This window comes from Cynocephalus volans, chromosome X, assembly GCF_027409185.1.
Source record: "Cynocephalus volans isolate mCynVol1 chromosome X, mCynVol1.pri, whole genome shotgun sequence".
Lineage (NCBI taxonomy): Eukaryota > Metazoa > Chordata > Mammalia > Dermoptera > Cynocephalidae > Cynocephalus > Cynocephalus volans.
The window spans coordinates 179,637,472-179,658,398 of NC_084478.1; the positions used below are offsets into that span (position 1 = coordinate 179,637,472).

The 20,927-nt window shown below is 48.9% G+C and overlaps 1 protein-coding gene across 1 annotated transcript; it reads right to left on the reverse strand.

Moving 5' to 3' along the window:
- Positions 1-3,558: 3,558 nt before the first annotated feature.
- On the reverse strand, positions 3,559-10,270 carry LOC134368654 (olfactory receptor 13H1-like). The gene is made up of 3 exons (XM_063085071.1): positions 10,152-10,270; positions 7,224-7,290; positions 3,559-4,560 (listed from the first exon to the last, which is right to left on the reverse strand). The coding sequence occupies exons 1-3, from the start codon at positions 10,268-10,270 to the stop codon at positions 3,559-3,561; spliced, it is 1,188 nt and encodes a 395-aa protein (XP_062941141.1).
- Between the last annotated feature and the right edge of the window lie 10,657 nt (positions 10,271-20,927).

Sequence of the window (20,927 nt, forward strand, 5' to 3'; positions counted from 1 at the left end):
AGATCTCCTTACATACTTACAGGACATACAAGAAGGACCCTTTTCAAGGCCCTCTTTAACACCCCGCAAGCTAGTCAGGCCTGCACAGGTCCCCACAATTCACAGCAACATGGATGGACTCAGACACAATTATATTAAGTGAAATAAGCCAGGCACAGAGAGAGAAATACTGCATGTCCTCACTTATTTGTGGGAGCTAATCAAAATAAATAAGTAAATAAACAAACAAACGGGGGTGGGGGTGGGGAAAGAAGACACAACCATCACAAAGTTTCCTTGATTTGGTTAAGACAAGTGAACAGATATGATGTTGATGGGGTGGAGGGGCGAGAGGGAGGGAGGAAAAGGAGGGATTGGTAAAGAGACACGGAAATCAACTCTCTTGTATATTGATAATTAAAATAAAATAAAACATGAAATACGACCATTCGCAGCAACATGCATGAACTTAGAGAAAATTACGTTTAGTGGAATAAGCCAGGCACAGAAAGAGAAATACCTCATGTTCTCACTTATTTGTGGGAGCTAATAAAAATAAATAAATAAATACACAAAGAAATAAACAGCGGGTGGGGGCGGGAATAAAGTGAATATGTATCAACAAAGCTAAAAAAATACACTTATATTCTTCAATAATAATCATTAAAATAAGAAGCCATAGAACTAATTAGCTCTTTCCAGCATGTGAGGATCCAATGGGAAACTGAGAGTTTGCAGCCTGAAGCAGGGAGCGCTCAACAGAGCCCGACCATGCGGGCACCATCACCCTGTTCTTCAGCCACCAGAACTGTGGCGTATCAATTTGTGTTGCTCATAAACCACCCTATCTATGGTATGCTGTTATCGCAGTTGGAACTAAGACACCCTCATCACACAGCCATTCTACGAACACACCTGAAGTTTTTCTCTTCTATCTCGTGCTTCTTCCTGTGTGTCAATTGCTTTGCAAGTTCTGCTGAGAATCGTGTGATATGCAGATGTTTTGGTCATGTGTGAGCACACACGCTTCTCCATAGGGTAACCAAGAGGCCTTGCATTTTATAAACCCCATGCATGTGAATGCGTCGTCTGATTTTTCAGCCGAATTTCTTCTTACTCAAACATTTCACCTTCAGAAAGGTTTACGTACTTCCCACTCATGAATACTAAATATCAACCACATCCTTCATCCACGATTCCTACAGTTTGGCTAGGACTGTGTTTAACATCTAATGTACTGCACAGGTGGCATATGGATGTGTCGATTAAGTCGAGTGTAATAATTATTAAACAATGTGTACTTAAATCACCCCATTGTACACCTTGAATATATACAAATTTATTCCTCAGTTAAATAATTTTAATAAAACATAATAAAAATATAAAATCAAAAAAGAAAAGATTTTAAATAAAATAAAATAACCATGATTATGAGATGATTTTTACCTTCTGTCCATGTTTTCCCAGAAGTTTTCAAGCAAAATGGAAAACATACTGGTCTCTGCTCATCCCCCATAGCCCCTGATATGTTAGTTATTGCACCTCATTACTCTCATTCCCCCGTCCTTTGTCCTCCTCAAGACACATTTGTAGGCACTGGGAACGCGGTTGCTGTGCCCCTAGACCTTCAGTCACAAGTTCCCACCCCACTGTTAACCCGACCACCTGTTTTCTGCCCTGTTGTCCATCAACTGTGGTGCACGGCTGGAGAAAATGAGAGGTCGGCGCTGCTGGAGACTCAGGACCCCCAATCTACTGCGCTGCCTCACTCCCCTCAGTGCTTGTTCTCTCCACAACCGTCACCCCCGCGGTCCGTGATGACCCAGACAGAAGCAGCTCCCAGCTCCACTACGTGTGGCCTACCTGAAAACGCTTGCAAATCAAACGTTCGGAAGCCTTGAGCAGCAGACGTGGGAGCCATGAGTGGGTATTCACCGCCGAGCCACCCAGGACACAACTGAAAGGACCCACCCTCACCGGGGGCTCACAGGTGGAGGCCACTGCTACCCAGAGCCACCAGCTACGCGCACATCCCACAGTGGCAGGGTCGGCTACATGCCTGGAGTTTACTTCCTCCAACACACGCATCGGCCACACGTAAAATTGCCAGCTTCGTTGCCTGCACCCGCGCACCGCCTGGCACTCTGGGGTCGTTGCAGTATCTTCCCCATTCCTGGTCCTCCCCTTCAGACACGGCCTTAGCTGCATGAGTCTGAAGCTCTTCCTTCTAGGGACAGGTTACATTCCCCTATCCCACTGATACTGAGCTTGACCGCGCGGCTACCGCTCGCTCACGGAATGGGGACAAGAGCGACAACGTGCTCATTTGATCCTAGGCCTTAAGAGGCATCACGATCACTCCTCTTGCATGTCTTCCACCATCACAAAAAGAACATGTTCAGTAGACAGGTGACCTTCTGGTCCCAGAGGAACGGAGTAGGCCCCCGTGGAGTAGGGCCATCCTAGCGCCATGATGTTCTTTGCTATGGGTGTACGGTGATTCACTTAAACATTGCTCTCCTGCTAAACACTTAGGGCTTTTATTCAAAATTCTCACACGTCCAAAGAGTGCTTGAGCAAGAATTCTTGCACATTTATGTGCCGTGCATGCATTGAGGTGGCATGGTGACGTGTGATGTCAAAGCGGGTCTTTCCCATTTTCCAGGAATTGATGACGAAAGTCCACAGCTATCTAAAGAGGTCCTCAAAATACCTCCCATTCTAAATAGTGAGGACCACCCCCATTCAGGACCAACCACGTCCCTACAGGGATTTCCAAAAGGTGCCATTTCAAAGGAGCCCATTCTACGACTTCCTCATAAAGAGGGTGGAAGTGGAGGAGTCACCTTGGGGAGGAACCACCCTTCTCCCGAAGGCTCTCCCAGTGCTGTGAAGGGTACAGGGGCAAGCACCTCAAGGGTACCATCTGTGGGAGTCTGAAAAAAGTGGATATTGACATCTTGCTCAGGGCAAGGCATTTTCAGAGCCAGCGGGCTTGCAGATCCACCCTAGGCCTCTCGGAGCAGCAAACTCAGAGGCCAGGGCTGCTGCTAGCTGAGGGCCACCTTCCCAAACAAATGGGTCACCAAAATGTTTGGTTTTTACAGCTACTGAAACTGCCTCCCCCAAAAGCCGTAGCAATTTCCATGAACCCAATGGTATTTTCCCAGATCCTCACCAACATTATATACTATAAATGGTTTTCATTTGTGTTAATCAGTGAAAAGTGATATTTTGTTGTTGCATAAGTGTGAATGATTATTCCCTCTTACTGAATTGTGTGTTTGTGCCCCTTGGCCATTTTCTTCTTGTATTTATCTTCTGTCTGAACGCTTTGCAAGAGGTTTTATATACACAGACTATTAATTATTTTCTTATTATGTGTGTTGCAACCTTTGCTTCTCGTGATAGCTTGCATCTTATTTTTATTTAAGATGCACGTGACATATAGTAGTTTTATATTTTAATGTCATCAAATGCTGGTCCTTGTGTGATTGCTTCCACTTCTCAGATGATTTGAAAGTCCTTTCCCATTTCTGGACTCCCACTCACAGATGTGAAGTTGCCAGGGCAGCTAAATCATTTGTGCTGTCCTATCACCCAGCAGGCTGTCATGTGCTTGAAGCATGAGGACTTGGCCCCACAAGTTACTCTCCTGAGAGCAGCTTTTACATCCTTATTTCTCAGGGTGTAGATGAGGGGATTTAGCATTGGCGTCACTGCTGCATAAAATATAGAGACAATTTTGTCCTCATCTTGGGACTTTTTGGCCTGTGGTCTCATATAAATATATATTAGTGTCCCAAAGTAGATGGTGACCACGACCAGGTGAGAACCACATGTGGAAAAGGCCTTAAGCCTAGCCTCAGTTGGATGGATTCTTAAGACAGCCCTGAGGATACAAAGGTAAGAGATAAGGATGAAAGTTAAAGGTACTGGCATTGAAATGACAGCACATACCATCATCATAACCTCTAGGGAAATGGTGTTAGAACAGAGCAATTTGAAGATGGCTTGGACTTCACAGGAGAAGTGATTGACTGCATTATGCCCACAGAAACTGATGGGGAAGAGCAGAATGGGCACGACAGTGAGCAGGAAGGCTGTCACCCACACAGCCAAAGCCATTAAAGTGCATTCTCGAGAAGACATGACCAAGTTGTATCTGAGTGGATTTGAGATAGCCACGAATCGGTCGTAAGCCATAATGGCCAGAAGGAAACACTCAGCCAGTGCCAAGAAGGCTCGGATGGCAAGCTGGGCAAAACAGGAGCTGTAGGAGATGGTGGGATAGTTCTGCAGGGAGTTCGCCATGATCAGGGGTACAGCACTGGTGGAGAACAGGAGATCCAGTAAAGACGAGTTACCAAGGAAGAAATACATTGGGGTGTGAAGCTGAGAACTGACTCCCACCAGGAAAACGATCATGCTGTTTCCTGCCAAAGTTAGTATGTAGAGAAACATTAGTGCCCAGAAAAGAACACTCTGGGATGTGGGGTCCTTGGACATTCCCACGAGAACGAATTCGGTCACTTTGGTGTGGTTTCCAATTTCCTGGTAATTCATTTCGTCTATCCACAGCTACAGGTGGGGAGAGAAGGCAGACGAATCAGCTCTTTGTCAGCAAGGAATTCACCGAGTATACTATCAGGTTGCTTAAAGCACAGCAGCCCTTGACGCAAGCTCACCTCTGAAGTTTTCAGCCCCTAACCTGCCAGCAGCTTCAGTGACCCACGCCCGTGTCTGCATCCTCTGCGGGGAAAATAAAAAAGCAGTCCTCCAGGAAAAATGACCGGGACCCCTAGATTGTGTGAACACAGTATTGGAGGAAGAGAGAACAAAGGACCCACCCAGCCTTCTGGCCAGCAAGCCTCCCATGAGCTCCTGCTCCAAACTAAATGAGGCCTGACCACGAGAAGAAACCGGCTGCCTCTTCATTCAGGAGCAGGAGAATGACAGTGTAGCGGCACAGGGAAAGGTCCTCAGGACAACATTGGCTTGTACTCACTCGAGGTCAACACTCAAGGTCCTAAGTCCCTTCCCACACTGGGGCTGAGACCAAAAGATCCACAACGCTTTCCTCCCACCTCTTCAACCAGCAGCTCGTCACTCCTCAAGGCAGAGAAGAAAGGAGAAAGGGAAGGTTGGAAAGTCAGCATCCTCTAGGACTTGTGAGAGATACAGATTCTCAGGCCCCACCCCAGACCTGCGGAGTGAGGAACTCTGGGAGTGGGGCCCACAAATCCAGTCTACCTGTCTAACTTATCTAATCTCTGTATCCATCCACCTACCCATCCACCCATTCACGCATCTGTCTCCATGTAGATAATACATTGTCTGAACCACTTTGCCAGTAGGTCCTGAAGATCTGATTTAGCACATGTGGAGACACTGCGTTTCTCCTCAGCCGCTGCTGGGCAGGGAGTGTACATGTTTTAATAGGTTGTGAATGGTTCTGATACGCACCGAAGTTTAAGAACTACTCGTACGTTGTGTTCCCATTTGGAAAACACGTCTGCACTTAATTAGGGTGACAAGTGGGTGGGCCAGTCCCAGGGCTGGGTACTGCCAGGTTTGGATGGGGTGTTTGGGTTGCTGGGTTGGGCCTGTCCCGTGGGTGAGAGGAGGGTTTCTATCTCCGTGTGCCTGGAGTGCCCAGTGATGCCTCTCTGTGTTTCGGTGGCCGTGCAGTGCCTGACTGACACGTTCCGGATGCTTTGATGTCAGTGGTACACATCCCATAGCCCTGGTCACAGTCTCGGCCATCAGGGAGGGCGGGGGCTGGCCCCAACGGGAGGCTCCTGCCTGACTCTCCTGTCTTTGACAGGCTGCGTGGAGCACGTACAGAAGCAGCTGGTCCCCGCTGAGACGAGGAGCTGCGGCCGCACCGCTTCTCCCTGCCTTGTGTGCATCTCATCTGAAGGCCCTGCTGCGCTGCCCTGCCAGGGCACCCTTTCTTTCCTGAAGCTTAGCACAGCTTTGTCCCTCAGTTCGCTGCGGGTTGTAATTAAAATCCTTCTCAGACTCTCTGGCTGCCTTTTCTCTGTCGGGGAGTCCGGGCCACCCTCTGAGCAAGAGCCCTGCAGTCCACTGGCCGTAGTGACCTGGGTCTGGGGACCATGTGGCTCTGCCCCTCCATGCACGAAGCCGTTCTGCCCTCGTCTGCTTTTTCCATGGCCTCGTGGCTCCCGTGCATCAGCACTAGCTCCCAGTCCCTAAGCAGGAGTCAATTAGCACTCCAGAGCTTCGGCCCGACTTCCCTCCCCTCCCCGGGCGCTTCACCCTAGATCTCTCCACTTTCCCCTGCATTTCCCGCCTGGCTCGACGTCAGTCAGCCTTTCCTCCGCGGTGACTTCCACAGCAATCACAGCACACGAGGGAGCTCATCTACTTCTCGGGCCCACTTCTCTCTCTGGAGTCACCGTCTGCCACTGGGGCCAATGTGCACTTGGACACCTCAGCCGGAACCTGTGCGCTGTCCTCAGTTCCTCTTTTGCCCTCACCTGCCACTTCTCCCGCCTTAGTTTCGGTAGAAGGGTGGAGGAAGGAGTCACAGAACAGTGGGTTGTGGATCAAAAGGGGGGACATTAATCCTTTCTGCTGACTTGGTGCCAACTTGGGGGAAATTGCCCACAGACAGTAAGAACTGGCATGATCAAGGGGGTGGGGTTTTGCAGCCTTCGTGTCCCAGCCTCCACTGCCTCTGCCAATCTGGGCCCAGGTCCACCCTGGCCATGCTCTCAGGGCCCCGTGTCACCCCCAGACTTCACCAGGCATGGCACACCTGCTGCCCACGTGCCTGTGGTCTTGGGTCCGCATGTTCACAGGCCGAGACCTGTGTATCTTCTTTGCTCATGCACATGCCGTGCTGTCCCAATGGACTTCACTTATGTAACACAAGTGCAGATATAAAGTGATTTAAGGAGTTTAGACTATGACAGGAGAGCATTGGGAGCAAGTATGAGGGCCTTCTGAGAGCAAGGCCCCGTGCAGAGGTCACACGCGCAGGAAGCTGGCTCTAGTCACATCTAATGCCATGTAACTACAAGGGAGGCTGGGTGTAAGTCTCTAGCACGTTGGGAATGTGCACAGATAAAACTTGAAAGAATTTTATTGCTAAAAGGAGAGAGGGGAGCTTAACTACTGGAGGACAATTCGAAGTTGGCCAGAAGTGGAGAACGGGGGACACACGGCAGTCTCTGGTCCACAGCAATGGAACAAATCGCTCCAGGGAGGAGTAATACGAGCACCAGCCCCAGCAGCGGAGCAAAGCCCGTGGCTGGCCCAGCAGGCAGCCTGTGGATCTGTCCTCTGAGAAAGAGGAAAGACTCACTTGTTCTCACACTGTCCTCTATAGCCACTGGCCTTGCCATCCGGGGTCCTGTCCTTATCCATTTGTCCCCCTGGGCCACTCCTGAAGTGACAATTGGGGAGTATGCCCTTCTTGGAGGCCACATGGCATTGGCAGCCTGCTACCTACTGGTACAGGTTTGGGGGCCCCTGGAGGGCGGCTTGAGGGCTGGAGCAGTCACTGGCTTTGGCAGGCCCAGCTTGCACTGTCTTTGCCAGTATGATTCCCTCAAAAGATTGGTTGGCTTCCAGCCAGGTCCACATACATAAATTGATGATCTAGACTTGGTTCTGAAGCATGAAGTCTCTTACCTTTCACTTAGTGGCCTCCCCGCTGGACTGTGCCCCTCTCTGACAATGAATGGCACCTGTCTTGAGGCCATCTGCCTCATCTTAAACGTTGGGCTCAGATGGGGATGCAACACTCTTAAGTTGGCCTTGCGCTGGCCGGTTAGCTCAGTTGGTTAGAATGTGGTGCTGATACACCAAGGTCGAGGGTTCGGATCCCCGTACTGGCCAGCTGACAAAAAACAAACAAACAAACAAAAGAAAAACAAGAACGAAAAAGACAAACAGAAAAAGAAAAGAAACTGGCCTTAACGGTTCGGCGGACTCCTGCAGTCTCTGTCTCTTCCTCAGGAGGATGATTCCAAGCGACCATCACAAACTGCTGGAATTGGGGCTGCAGAAGTGGTCAGCTCTCTCAACGTGTAAAGTTCTAAATGACCAGGCCATCACTGAACAAGGACTGCGGGTCTCAGGCAGAGAGCACCACCCTCAGAAGAACGGCATTCCCTCCCAGCTCTGCTTGCAGACTGCTAGCTCTGGCCCAAGTTCATCCTTCTCTTGTAGAACTTTCCTGAAAGTGGCAAGAAGCCGCTGACGCATCCCCAACATTTTGATTCTTTCTACCATTTCCCCCAGCACTTTGGCATTGGACAGCATGTCTTCTGCCTTACAAGGTCCCGTGGGAGGCAACAGTTTAATCTTAGCAGCTTTACTGAGGAATAATTCACATACGAGGAACTGCATCCGTTGAAATCGTCCGTCAGTGAGTTCTGGAAATTGCACCCACCTGTGAAACCACCACCAGGATAAAAGCAGAACATTTTCATCATCCCCAAAAGATCCCACGTGGCTCTTTGCGGTCGCTCTTTCTCACTACCCCCAACCACGGGGCCCCCTGACCTTCTTCCTGTCACTCTAGATTACTTTGCGTTTTATATAATTACGTAGCATGTCGTCTTATGTGTCTGACTACTTTCACTTGGCATAATGACTTTAAACTTTGTCCATGTCATTGTACTGATGAAGCAACTGAAGCAGGTTCGCAAGCAATCTCTGCCGTGTGTCAAGTGTCATGTTCTCAGGGTCGACATTTTTTTCTTAATCTAAGGATAGAAAGTGGTCAGCTGGAACACACGATGAGTGTAAAATTTGCTGACTGAAAGCAGTCACATCATTGTTTTAAACAGCTGAAGCATGAAGATTTTCTGCTTGAAACTGCACATAGACATTGTTCACTTTCTGATGTCACTTGTAACCGGTGATTGTCATTTCTGTATTTGGTCCACCAACGAGAATGGAATAAGTCCTTCCGGACGTGGTCCCCGCTCCTCTGTCACCTTCCCTGTAAAATCTTTGTTAGTCCTGACACACTCCCAGAGCACTTCCCAACTCTGTTGGCTGGCCTTTGCTGGGCCGATCCTCCCATTTGGCATCTAGTAAACCTTATAAAATTATTTTGCCTCAACATCCTGAATTTTGGTTGACAATATGCATCAGTAGCTTGTTCTTTTTATTGCTGCCATGTGAGCATGTCACATTAGGACTGTTTGCAGTTCTTGGCTACTGTGAATGAAGCTCCTGTGTGCATTCATGTCCAAGTTCTTGTGTGGACAGTACAGGTTTTCTCTCTCTTAGATCCATACCAAGGCATGGTGTAGCTAGCTTCTTTGGCAGGTGTATGTTTAACCTTTTCAGAAACAAGGAAGCTGCACCATTTTGCGCCCCACCCAGCAACGGATGAAAGTCCCATTTCCTCCACAGCCTGGCCAGCATCTGGGATTGGAAAGCTCGTGCCGAGCCACAGACCGTGGTGCACATGTACAGCAACGTCACTCTATGCAAGGGTTGTGTTCCTGCTTCTGTCCATCCCCGCCCTGGGGACCAGTGGCCTTGCGCCTCCCGGGGCAGCGCCCTGGTGCTAGCCTTCTTCCCCAGGTCAGAACTTGCCTGGACGTCTCAGCAGCCAGGAACCCTGGTTGGAAAGCCTCTGCCGAACTTATTCAACCACACAGCAGCCTGCTGGGTAAGCCCCTCAAGAGATGGCCTTTCGAGACAGTGTCGACGTCTTAGCCTAGGGAGTCAATCACATCTTAAGTGAGGGCGTTCTCTTTTCTCTTATTACATAAAATTAGGAAACACCACAATATTATTCTCTGCAATTTCTATGCCTATGTCGTTACTCATGATTAACCCAGTTCTCTTATTTGTTTTATGGGTGATAAAACATTTTTAAAACCACCTATTTTAGTGCCTTTAACTGCATTCCCCCCCCGCCGGCTGTTTGACAAAGAGTCCCACATTTTCATCTCGCACTGGGCCCTCCAAGTTATGCAGCCAGCCCTGCGTGTGATTAAGTTCTACCAGAGTGGTAGGAGCATAAGCGATATGTGCAATTGCTGGCTCATATTCCCTATGAAGTAAAATGCTTGTCTTCTGCTGTTTGCTGCACCTGCCCCTTCCGCCCCCTTCCTTCCCGCATTGGTGGGAAAACAGCCACAGCTGAAGCTGTCTTGGAGCTGGGGTGGAAGTCTCACGTCAGGTATGGAACAGCCACTCCATCGGCCTGCTTCTCTGCATGACCTCGTTCATCAGAGGTTCCCACCTGCCGGGCTCGGCCTGCCTGCTCGCTGCCACTGGACAAGTTCACTTTCATCTTCTGACTGTATTCTAGGGTGTCCTTGGTGGAGTTGCTTGGCTAGAGAGGCACGATCTGGCAGAGATGGCATATTCCATGTATCTTCTTTGCTCCTTCCTTTTAGTAATAGAACTTTCCTCCTGAGATTTTAAAAATTGACATATAATCCACATAACATAAAATTCACAGAGTTGCGCGACCATTACCACCAGTTAGTTCCAGAACATTTCCATCACCCTAAAAAGAAACCCCATATCCATTCGCAGTCACTCCCCATAACCCGCACCCCCGGCCCCTGGTCCTCACTCAGCGCTTCCCGTCTCATTGGATCTGCGTATTATGAGCTTTTCATATGAAAGGAATAAAGCGGTATGTGGCCTTTTGTGACTGGCTCCTTTGGCTGAGCACAAGATTTTCAAAGTTCATCCATTTGGTAGCATGTAACAGTACTTCATTCCTTCCCCCCCCCCCCCCACTGCTAGAGTATAACTTTATTTATTTAGTTTTTTATTGCTTACCACTATTCACGGGGTACAAAGCTGATTGTCACCGTTCATGTTTTATGGACAAATAATACAATAATATTCCATTATATGGATCGATTGCACTTTTTGGGGGGGCTATTATGAATAATGCTGCTATAAACATTTAAGTACATGTTTTATTGCAGCCATATAGTTTCAGTTCTTTATCATTATAAAATGTCTTTCTTGGTCTGTATGAACAATTTTTATTTTAAGGTCTATTTTGCCTGATATGAATACATCCACTCTAGCTCTCTTTGGTTACTCTTTGCATGGTATATCTTTTTCTGTTCTTTTACTTCCAACCTCTTTGTGTCCTTGAATTCTAAAGTGTGTCTCTTGTAGATGGTATATAGTTGGATCGTGTGCTTTTAAAACTTCATTCTGTCACTCTGTGCCTTTTAACTGGAGTGTTTAATCTTTTACATTCACTTTGACTAGGTAGTATTCACATCTGCCATTTTGCTATTTGTTTCCTGTATGTTGCATCTTTTTTGTTCCTCTATTCCTCCATTACTGTTTATTTTGTGTTAAATAGGTATTTTCTAGTGACCGTTCGAATTCTCTCATTTTTTCTTTTACCAGATTTTCTGAGTTTTATTTTTAAGGCGTTACCCTGGTGATTACAAAGAGCACCTTAACTTCTAACATTCTATTTCAGACTTATGCCAATTTAATTTGAATAGCATATAAAATTTTGCTCCTATAAAGCTCCTTACCTTCCCTGCCCCCTCTTTTGTGCTCTTTTTATCACATGCATCACATATTTATACATTATAAGCCCATCAATACAGGTTTATGATTATCACATTATAAAGGGTTTTCTGGAATCAGATAGGAGGAAAAAAACATTATAAACATAAACGCAATTATGCTGTCTTTTATGTTTACCTCTATAGTTACTTTCACATAATTTTTCTGTGTATTTGCATGTCTCATAGCATTTTGTTGAAAACTTGACATTCTAAATATTATAATGTGGCGACTCAGAAATCAGATTCTGCCCCCTCCGCTAGATTTGTTTTTGTTGCTGTTTGTTTCATGAGTTTTCCAAACTAACCTTGTAAAATCTGTATTCTTTCTTGTGTGTGGCCACTGGAGTCTGTGGTTGGTTAGCTGAGTGGTCAGATAATGACTGCACTGATATTTCCTCCAATTCCTGGAACCAATTTGTCTCCAAGTCTTTGCTGATGGGCTGCGTGTGTGTGTGTGTGTGTGTGTGTGTGTGTCTGTGTCTGTGTGTGTTTGTGTTGGGGCACACCTTCACCTCTCAGCCAGGCAGTTCACAACTCTGCCTTAGCTTTCACTCCCTGCTTGGGCAGAGCTCCAAGTTTAGCCAGAATTGAGAGCTTAGGGCCTTCTCAGCTCTTTTCTGAGCAGGAGCCCAGCCTTATGTGTGTTCCTGGCTTTCTAGATTCCCAGGAATGTGTCAGAGCTTTTCAAAGCTCCCAGTGGACATCTCATTCCCCAGCTTTTCCCTTTAAGCTTTTAGGTTAGCCTGTTGTTTGTCTCAACTGTTATCCAAAGCCTGAGGTGGTCACAATGTTAAACAATTGCCTCTGACTGTTTTTTGGCACCCCTCACCCAGCCCCCAGAGAAAGGCTGTTTGCACCAGGCGAGCTCTGACTCAGGTCACGTCAAGACAGCCTGCGGGTGGGCTTTTCTGGGGAACCACCAGACAGATCAGATAATGACGATTGTTTCAGAATGGGGCTTTGAAGGAGCTCCAAACCTGTTCTATCCCTTCCAGTGGCTGCTAGGCTCCTGGTTTTCACCCCGATAGCAGGCTGCTTGTTTGCAAGGCTACTGCAGAGTTGGGGAGAAGGGGCTAGGAAGAAAAAAAGTTAACATGCCACAAAGCTCACTGTCCCCACTAAGATTTAGCTAATGATGCCAGCAGTTCTGGCCCGTGGGCCCCAATGTGAGAAAAACTGGTTGGAGATGAGGTACATGAATGGGGAATAGAGTGAGGCTAACCGTCCTCTTCTAGGAAATCAACTCACTCAACTGGCCTCCTTTTTCTTCTTTATTCAATCTGATCACTGAGTCAGTGGATGTATGAGAAAGAGGGGCATTTTCTGACTTTGGTGGATATTTGAAGGTGAGCCTGCCCCAAGGCACCTCTCAGTGTTCTTTTAAACCAGTGCTTGTAATTGGAAATACTTTTCCTAAGTACAGTCTCATTTGAAGCCCTGCTTGGCAGTGGGATGGGAAGAAGTAGACCAGAAAATGTGGACAGAATTCTCCTTCCCGAGGGCCAATTACACAGTTTGTGTCAAACAAGTAGGTGTGGGAATTGCCCTCCCAAGGTCCTAGGAGTTCCTGAAGCTTCTCCGTTTTCATTCTTCCAACAGTGCTGCTGGTGTCTTCTCACTTCATTCACCCTGCCTTACGACCACAGCCTCTGCTCTCTTGCTCTCGTGGGTCAAGGCTCCAGGGAGTCCCCTGAGCTCCTTGTAAGAAACTTCCTGGTGAGAGGTGCGTGAAAGGACAGCTGGTTCCTACGGGTGGCACTAACGCCAGGTTGGGACGCTAGGTACATACTTAGCTACAAAGATTTGAGTCTTGGCAGTTTGCTTTCCCTGGGCTCAAAAGAACTTCTGCTCCCCTTTGCCCCCCGGGCGGATGGAAGAACTCCCATTCCCATTTCCCTTGGTTTCCAGGCCTGTTCCCAAGATGCTGCCTCTTGTGCCTTATGAAAAAACGTGAGGGCTTGAGGTCCCTGGGCCTGGACAGAAGTGCCATGAACACTGGACACTAGGTAACGAGGGCACTGTAGGGAGCTGTGGCCAACCGAGCATGAGGAAGAGAGTGACAGAAGGCACAGGGGAGCCACAGGGTTTCTGATGCTGGTTAAACAAGGAGACCTGGCCTGGGGACCAAAGCTGCTGTCCAAGGTGGGCAGAGGCCCACACAGAGCACAGCAGAGATAGCTGCTGTTCCTTCCATTCCATCAGTCCATGCCATACACGCGCACTGCTTGCCTAGCATCAGCCAAGACCTGGCTAAGAGTGGAGGTGCCAGAGAGCTCATGGCCACTTGCAGGGGTACGAGGAGACAGGATGAGATATCTACATGTGAGACGTGACCTGGGCAGGAAGGGACAGAAGTCTGGAGGCATCTGGGAGCAGACAGGCAGGCAAAGCTGGATGCTGTATCAATGCTGCACACCTCCAGTTTTACATTGTACATTAGTGTGCAAGTTTGCGTGTGCTCACATGTGTATGATGTGTACACATTTAGCACACGCAGCTAGAGCTGCGTGTGTGTGTGTGAGTGCGTGCATGTGTACAGCTCACGCTCTCAGTAAACCTGGCCCGTGCAGCAGACTGGAGTCTGTTGCGTGCCCGCAGCTCCCAGGAGAGTCTTCAAACTCACGGAGGACTTTGTGTGTGGACAGGAGAAAGTGACCCCCGTCCCGGATAGGCGGACTGCTCTCCATCCCAGTGGCCAGTGGAGGAGCTGGAGAGGGACTTGGCATATATTTGAGTAGGATGGCGGCCTCGTCCCAAAGAGACTGCAGGAGGGAGACTTATAGGTGGGGCAGGGGCTCCAAGAAGGGGAGACTATGGGCGTGAGCATCAGCTCCAGAAGGAAGCAAAAGAAGCCTCCTGGGCAGGGCCTTTAACCCAGCAGGAATGCCCACTGGCACAGGCCTTCCTTTCCTCAGGGACTGAGGACTGAGCAAAACCGCTTTCCTGGCAGAGGAGCAGGGCAGAGTTGCCACCGAGGAGAGAAGCCCATGTGCATGTCGTGGGCAGCTGAGCAGGCCCTGGTCACCCTGTGGCCCCTTTTTGGGGGGCTTTGGGGTCGGTCCCTTAAGCCAGGCCTCAGTGCAGAGGCAGCCCTGTGCTCCCCATGCAACCAGACGAACTGTGCTTTCCAGAAGGCCCTGAAGGAGGGACCCCGGCCAGGAAGGTATGCCAAGACCACGCCTCTAGGTCCCTGATGGAAAGAGCAGGGTGGAATGGAGAGGGGTGAAGAGGCTGTGGCAAAATGGGACACGAGTCTGGGAAGTGCCCAGACAGGGGAGGTGGCACCCCACACGGTCACCGGTGTCCAAGGCCCAGCCCTCTGGTGTACCGGGTGACAATTCCATCCTGGGTGCTCCCGTAGGACAGGTAGGGCCCGGAAGTGGTGGCCCCACATCCCTGACCTCCTGTCCCCAGGGCTGGGCCATTTGCAGAGACTAGAGGTACGGGACAGGGTGGGCTTGGCCCAGAGGCGCCCGAGTGCCTCCTAGAACCTGATGACAGGGCACTGTTGGTCAGCAAGCTGGTCGCGTGTGGCATTGGCCATACCAGCAGGGCACAGCCTTCCAGGCCAGCAGGGGCACAGTCTTCCAGGCCCATGGGAACACTTGGGGCAGGACAGGCTTGGTGGGAACCAGTCACCACGGGGCCTCAAGGGGTCTCCAGGGGCAGGCAGCAGGGCCTATCTGCACAGGAGCCCACAGTGCGACACACGCTAAGGGGTGGGCCGTTCTGGATCCCCAAGGTTTTCGTGGCCCATGTGGTCTTGGGAGTCGAGGCAGCGTGAGCTTGGAGGGATCTGGCCGTTTTGGGGTTTCTCTCTGCAAGTGCACTGGGTAGAGTCATGGGCTCGTGACTAGGCAGCCTAAGGGTGCCCAGGGCTCGTGACAGGGATCTAGTCCTATAGGATCAGGGCCATATCCATATGATCTCATTTAAACTTCATTACCTCCTTAAAGGACCTATCTCCAAATACTGTCACATTGGCAGCCAGCGCTTCATATGAATTGGCGGGGGCAGGGAACAATTCAGCCCACAACCCCAGACAGAACATTTTCAATCTTTTAAAACTTTCTCCATATGCTAACTGTATTGGATTGAATTATGTCCTCCCAGAACTCATTGAAGCTTCAACTGTTCCCCCAAATTTTCTGTCTTAGAAACTTGGCCCCCACTGTGACTGTTAAGAGGGTGGAAAATCCTATTATGGGAATTGAAAGGTGGAGCCTTGAAGAGGTGATTGGATTAAAAATGGTGGTCAGGGATGTGGTTCTGAGGGCTTTCTAAGAAGAGAAGAGTCTTTCTCTGCTCCCTCTGCTTCCACTATCTTGCCATGGGAGACCCCTGGGTCACTGTCGCCACCATCAGATGGACTTTGAATTTCCCAGCCTCAGATACAGCAAGCAAAACATTTCACTTTTCTTTATACTGTCCACTTCCAGGTAATTTGGTCTAAGCCACGGAGCAGACTAATACACTAACTTACAGCATATCTCAATGCTGTTTCACTTCCTTTTTCATTTCCCATATAGATGAACAGCAATTCATCTGACACTTGTCCAGTGGTATCTCCTCTTCTGAAAACTGTCCATTCGTCTCCTTTGTCTCTTTTGTAATTGGGATATTGGTATTTTGTTTACTGATTGGCGAGTGCTCTTTGTATGTTAAAGATATGAAATATTTGTCATAATCTGATAATACTTTCCACCTTAATTGTTTCATTTTATCTTTGTTCATGGTCCTTTTCTATATAGCATTTAAAAAATTTAAATATATTTAGGTGATCGACTTTTTATTCTTATTTCTGGATTTTGTGCCATATCGATGGATGATTGCATAAGGAAACTGTGTTATATATAAACCATGGAGCACCAATCTGCCATTAAAACGAATGAAATACTCCCATTTTCAACAACATGGATGAAACCGGGGAAACTTATTTTGAGTGAATTAAGCAATGCAGAGGGATAAATACCGCATGTGCTCACCCATATGTGGGAGCTAAGAGAGAAAGAAGGAAGGAAAGAAAGACCACGGTAGTGCATTGGACTTACAGAGGGAGAGAACATTCCTTGGGCTGCAAAGTGCTGTTGGGGAGAACGGGGGAGCGGGAGGGAGGTTGAGGATAATTGGGTGGGGGACATGGGATACAAATTCAGTTTCTGGTAACAGGTATACAGCCAGTATGAATCTAGTCCCCATATCATCGGCACGAGGGGTGACAATCAGCTTTGTATCTCATGAATAATCATAACCAATAAAAAGTTTAAATACATTTAAGTGTTCTATTTTTTATCATTATTTCTGGATTTTGTGCCCTATGGAAGGCCTTACCCACTATAAAATTATAAAATTTGTCCCTCATAACATCTGCTTTAAACTTTAAACATTTAATCCACTAGGAATTTATTTTGGTTTCAAAAACGACATTGATATAACTTTGTTGCCCCTCAAAGGTTATTCAGGTGTCCCAACATCATTTATTGAATAATTCCTATTTCCCCACTGAATTGAAATGTAATCTTCACCAAATTGTGAATCTTCTTCTGGTTTTATTCTCGTAATTTTCTTCTTCCAGCTAACTTACGTTGGATGGTCTCTCTGAGGAAATGTCCTGAACTGAGGGATACCGTAGGTACAGTTAGGAACAGTCTGCAGGGGATAGGGCAAGGAAAGAGAGAGACAGACAGAAAGAGAGAGAAAGACAGACAGAGAGAGAGAAACAGACACACAGAGAGAGATCTGATAGCTCAGCTCCGGTTTCCTTCCCAAGGATGAGAAAATGTTCATTTCCTTCATGGTCACTGAAATCCAGGGAACAGAGGAGGACTTTGGAAGATATTACAGGGACGCCACCACTCAGTCCAGACTATGGGAAATGGTATAGGAGGAATGACAGTTTTTTTTTTAAACAAAATAAGAGGCAAGGCGGAAAAAGAAAGGAGAACCTTTTATAAATTTAAAATACTTAAGAGACATATCAACCCAATGCAATGTGAAGATATTGTGTGGGTCCTGATTCAGACAAATATTTCAGTGACAATTAAGGAAATGAACACTTACTGGGTATATGATGACAGGAAGGGGTCAGTGTTAATATTTTACATGGGAAAGTGGTATTTTCATTATATTCTTTCAAAAGAAACTCATTTTCTCTTCGAGATACAAACTGGAGTATTTCTGGATAAAATCATGTGATGCCTTATAAAGTGAGTTGTGAGAACAGTCACAGTTCTTCTATTCTCTGTAAGAGTTTGTATAACATTAGGAACATTTGCCCTTTGAATGCTTGGTAAAATTGTTTGTCCTTAATGGATTTCATCCAGGTGAGGGAAGATTTTAAACCACTGGTTTCATTTTCTCCAAGTACATAGGTGTATTCAAGTCTCACATTTCTTGAGTCAGTTATATTTCCTAGCACAATGTCTGGTTAAACACTTTTATAATTTACTGCAATAAACTTATCTTATCATTTTTAAATGTCTGCAATAGCCCCATGTATGGAATCACCCCACAGGGGGACTGTCAGGCTTATGGGCGGCTATAACCGAATGCCACAGACTGGATAGCTCATGAACAACAGAAATTACTTCTTCCAGTTCTGGAGGCTGGGGAATTCAAGATAAAGGTGGTGGCCGATTTAGTGACTGGTGTGGACAGTTGGCGCCTTCTAGCTGCGTTCTCACATGGAGTCTGTCTTTTCTAAGGACACTAATCCCATCCACGGGGGCTCTGATCTCATGATCCAATCACCGTCCAAAAGCCCCACCTTCCAATATCGTCACATTGGTGATTTGGTTTCAACATATAAATTTTAGGGTGTCACAAACATTCAGGCCATAGCAGGGACTGAGAGAAGGTGGATTATATTGGGGTCCTTCCATTCTGCAGAGGGCAGCAAGTTTTTCTCTCTGGAATAGGCATGTTTTCGTGTCTATGTACTTTCTCTTCACAGCATCCCATTCTTCCAGGTCTTTAAATGGTTTTGGAAGCCACCGGTTCCGTGTGTTAAAGTCGCTATACAAGACCAGCCAGAGAGGTTGAAGTTACCTGCAGATATCCCTGACTGATCCATGAAGGTGTCCTCACGTGGTTCTAAGATGCCTCTGCATCTCTACCCTTGGAGTGTTGGTCAGGGCACAGCAGGAAACAGATGGCACATTCTAACAGCTTTAACTGAAGAGCATTTAGTAGGAGGGCTGCCTAGAGGGCCGCGAGTTAGAGACAGGCACTGATGAACGATGGTGAGCTAGAGCTTGCTCAGATGGGGTTCCCGAGAGCTGACTGGGAAAATGTCAGAAATCTGGGAGCTGGCTGTTCATTGCTGTCCTTACTAAAACTTTAATTGCATACACTAGCAACTACATTGCACTAAAAAGGTGATAAACATAAAACCTGATGGTTTTCTATTTATTTTAGCACATTTGACTGACATCTGTACTCTTTGGGATCTTTAGGTGTCTATTGATTCTGTCTGTGGTGCAAATACTATGCCATGGCATGTGACCTGGCACTGAGAGAGTAAAGGACAAACTACCTACACACAGAAAGGGCTCTGACGTTACCTTTGCCATGAGTCCTTCCCTTCAGACCGTGAATTTGCACTGGCTCCCCACTGCCTACACTATCCAGCCCAAGCCCCTTCGGCTGTCCCTCAGCATGGGAGAGCCGGTCCCTGGCAGCTTCTGCTGTCACCGCCTGTCGAGCAAGCCACTGTGCACTGAGCCCTAACGAGCCTGCTGTGTTCGGCAGGTCCTATCCCCAGCTCATCCCCAGCTCAGCTGCGCCTCGTCCCTTCTTGTCATCGTGAGGCATCCTAACCCACCCTAGTGTGCGCCTCCCTAAGATGCTGTGTGGTCTGCACGTCGTCCAGGTTCCCCCTGGGCTGGCGGCGGGAATGCACGGGGGCCCTCGGCCTGGCGTACAGGGAAGAGGAATTCAGGGCCGGCTGGTGCTATGTGAGCTGATCCTGGCCGGCCTCGGCACAGCCTCACGGCCGGTTTGGTGGGAACTCAGCACGTTCTAGGAGGCCTAACTTCGGGCCTCTTTGCAGGGACGCTCTGCGGAGCCCGGGTCGCGGCAGGCGCCAAGGAGCGGGGCTTCGCCAGGAGCCTCCATCTCTCCAGGGCCCACGGTGTCTCCCAGGGGCCTGTGGACAGCAGGGCGGGCTCGGCGGGAACACAGCGCAGGCCTGGCGCCTCACGGGTGGGCGGCCTGTGTGCGCAGGCTCAGTGCGCCTCCCGCGGTGCACTGTGGGCGAAGGGGCGGAGCTCTGTGCGGTTGCTGCATTCCGTCAGCTGTGCTTGGGAAGGCGGCGGGTGGAGCAGCCATGCAGGCCACAGACGACGGGGCAGGGGGCGCGGCAGGTGGTGCTGAAAGCCAGGGTGGCCCTAGAAGCCCTGATGGGGAGGGGAGCCCTGTTGGCCCTGATGGCCCAGGAGCTGTCTGTGGTGCGAGCGCGGCAGTCGTCGTCCTTCCAGGCATCCTCGATGTCCCGGAGGCCCCGCCTGAAGGACGGCGAGGTGGAAATCATGCGCCTGTGGCTGGATGGCCAGGAACCCAGCTCCATGAATTGTATCCTTTATGGGGAACCCATTATGGCCGGGGACGGCAGAGGAAAGCGGGGTGGCATAAAGGGTGGGCGGAGCGCAGTGGGGTGTTGCAGAAAGGGGAGCAAGGCAGGGAGCAGGGACACTTGGAAGACAAAGGCCAGAGGGGGACATGGACGGCTGCAGGGTTAGACCGAGGACATACTCGGGGAGAAGAGCCGGGCCCGAGTGTGCAGGGAGCTGCCTGGGACTATGGTGGGCCGAGAGGTTCAAGGAGGCCCGAGACACAGGCAGAGTCCTTAGTGGATGGGGCCTTAACCGTTTCTCCTGCAGCACCCTCAGGGTCCCTTTCCTGTCTGCCTGTGAGGCGGAGGTCGCCCGCCAATACCTGACAGTTTATGAGAAATCCGAGCTACGGGCGCTTCGTCAGGAGCGCACAGTGCATGGCAGCGTCCTGGTTGTGTCTGTTCTACAAGGGGCCGGGGTGGGGAGGTGTGGGGACCGGTGGTCTGGTGTTCAGAGGGAGGGTAATTTTAATGGAGACACCTAAGTGTTAGGTGTAAAGAGAGGTGTGGGGTGCCGGGCACAGGCAAGAGTTTCCCACGGTTAACTTAATTTTCGTTTTATTTCCCTTTTAGTAAATGGACTTCTCCAGACCCCGGCGTCCTCCGAGCTTCCGTAATCTCCTTTCTTGACCTGCTTTCCTTGGTGGTGCAGACCATTCAGGCCTTTGGGTCCCAGTTTATCCCTAAATCTCTGCTGGAACGATGGCGCTGAAGCCCAGGCTACTGTCTCATGCCAGCCAACGCTCCTTCCCCAGGGCTTTGATTCCTGCGTTCATGGCCACTTT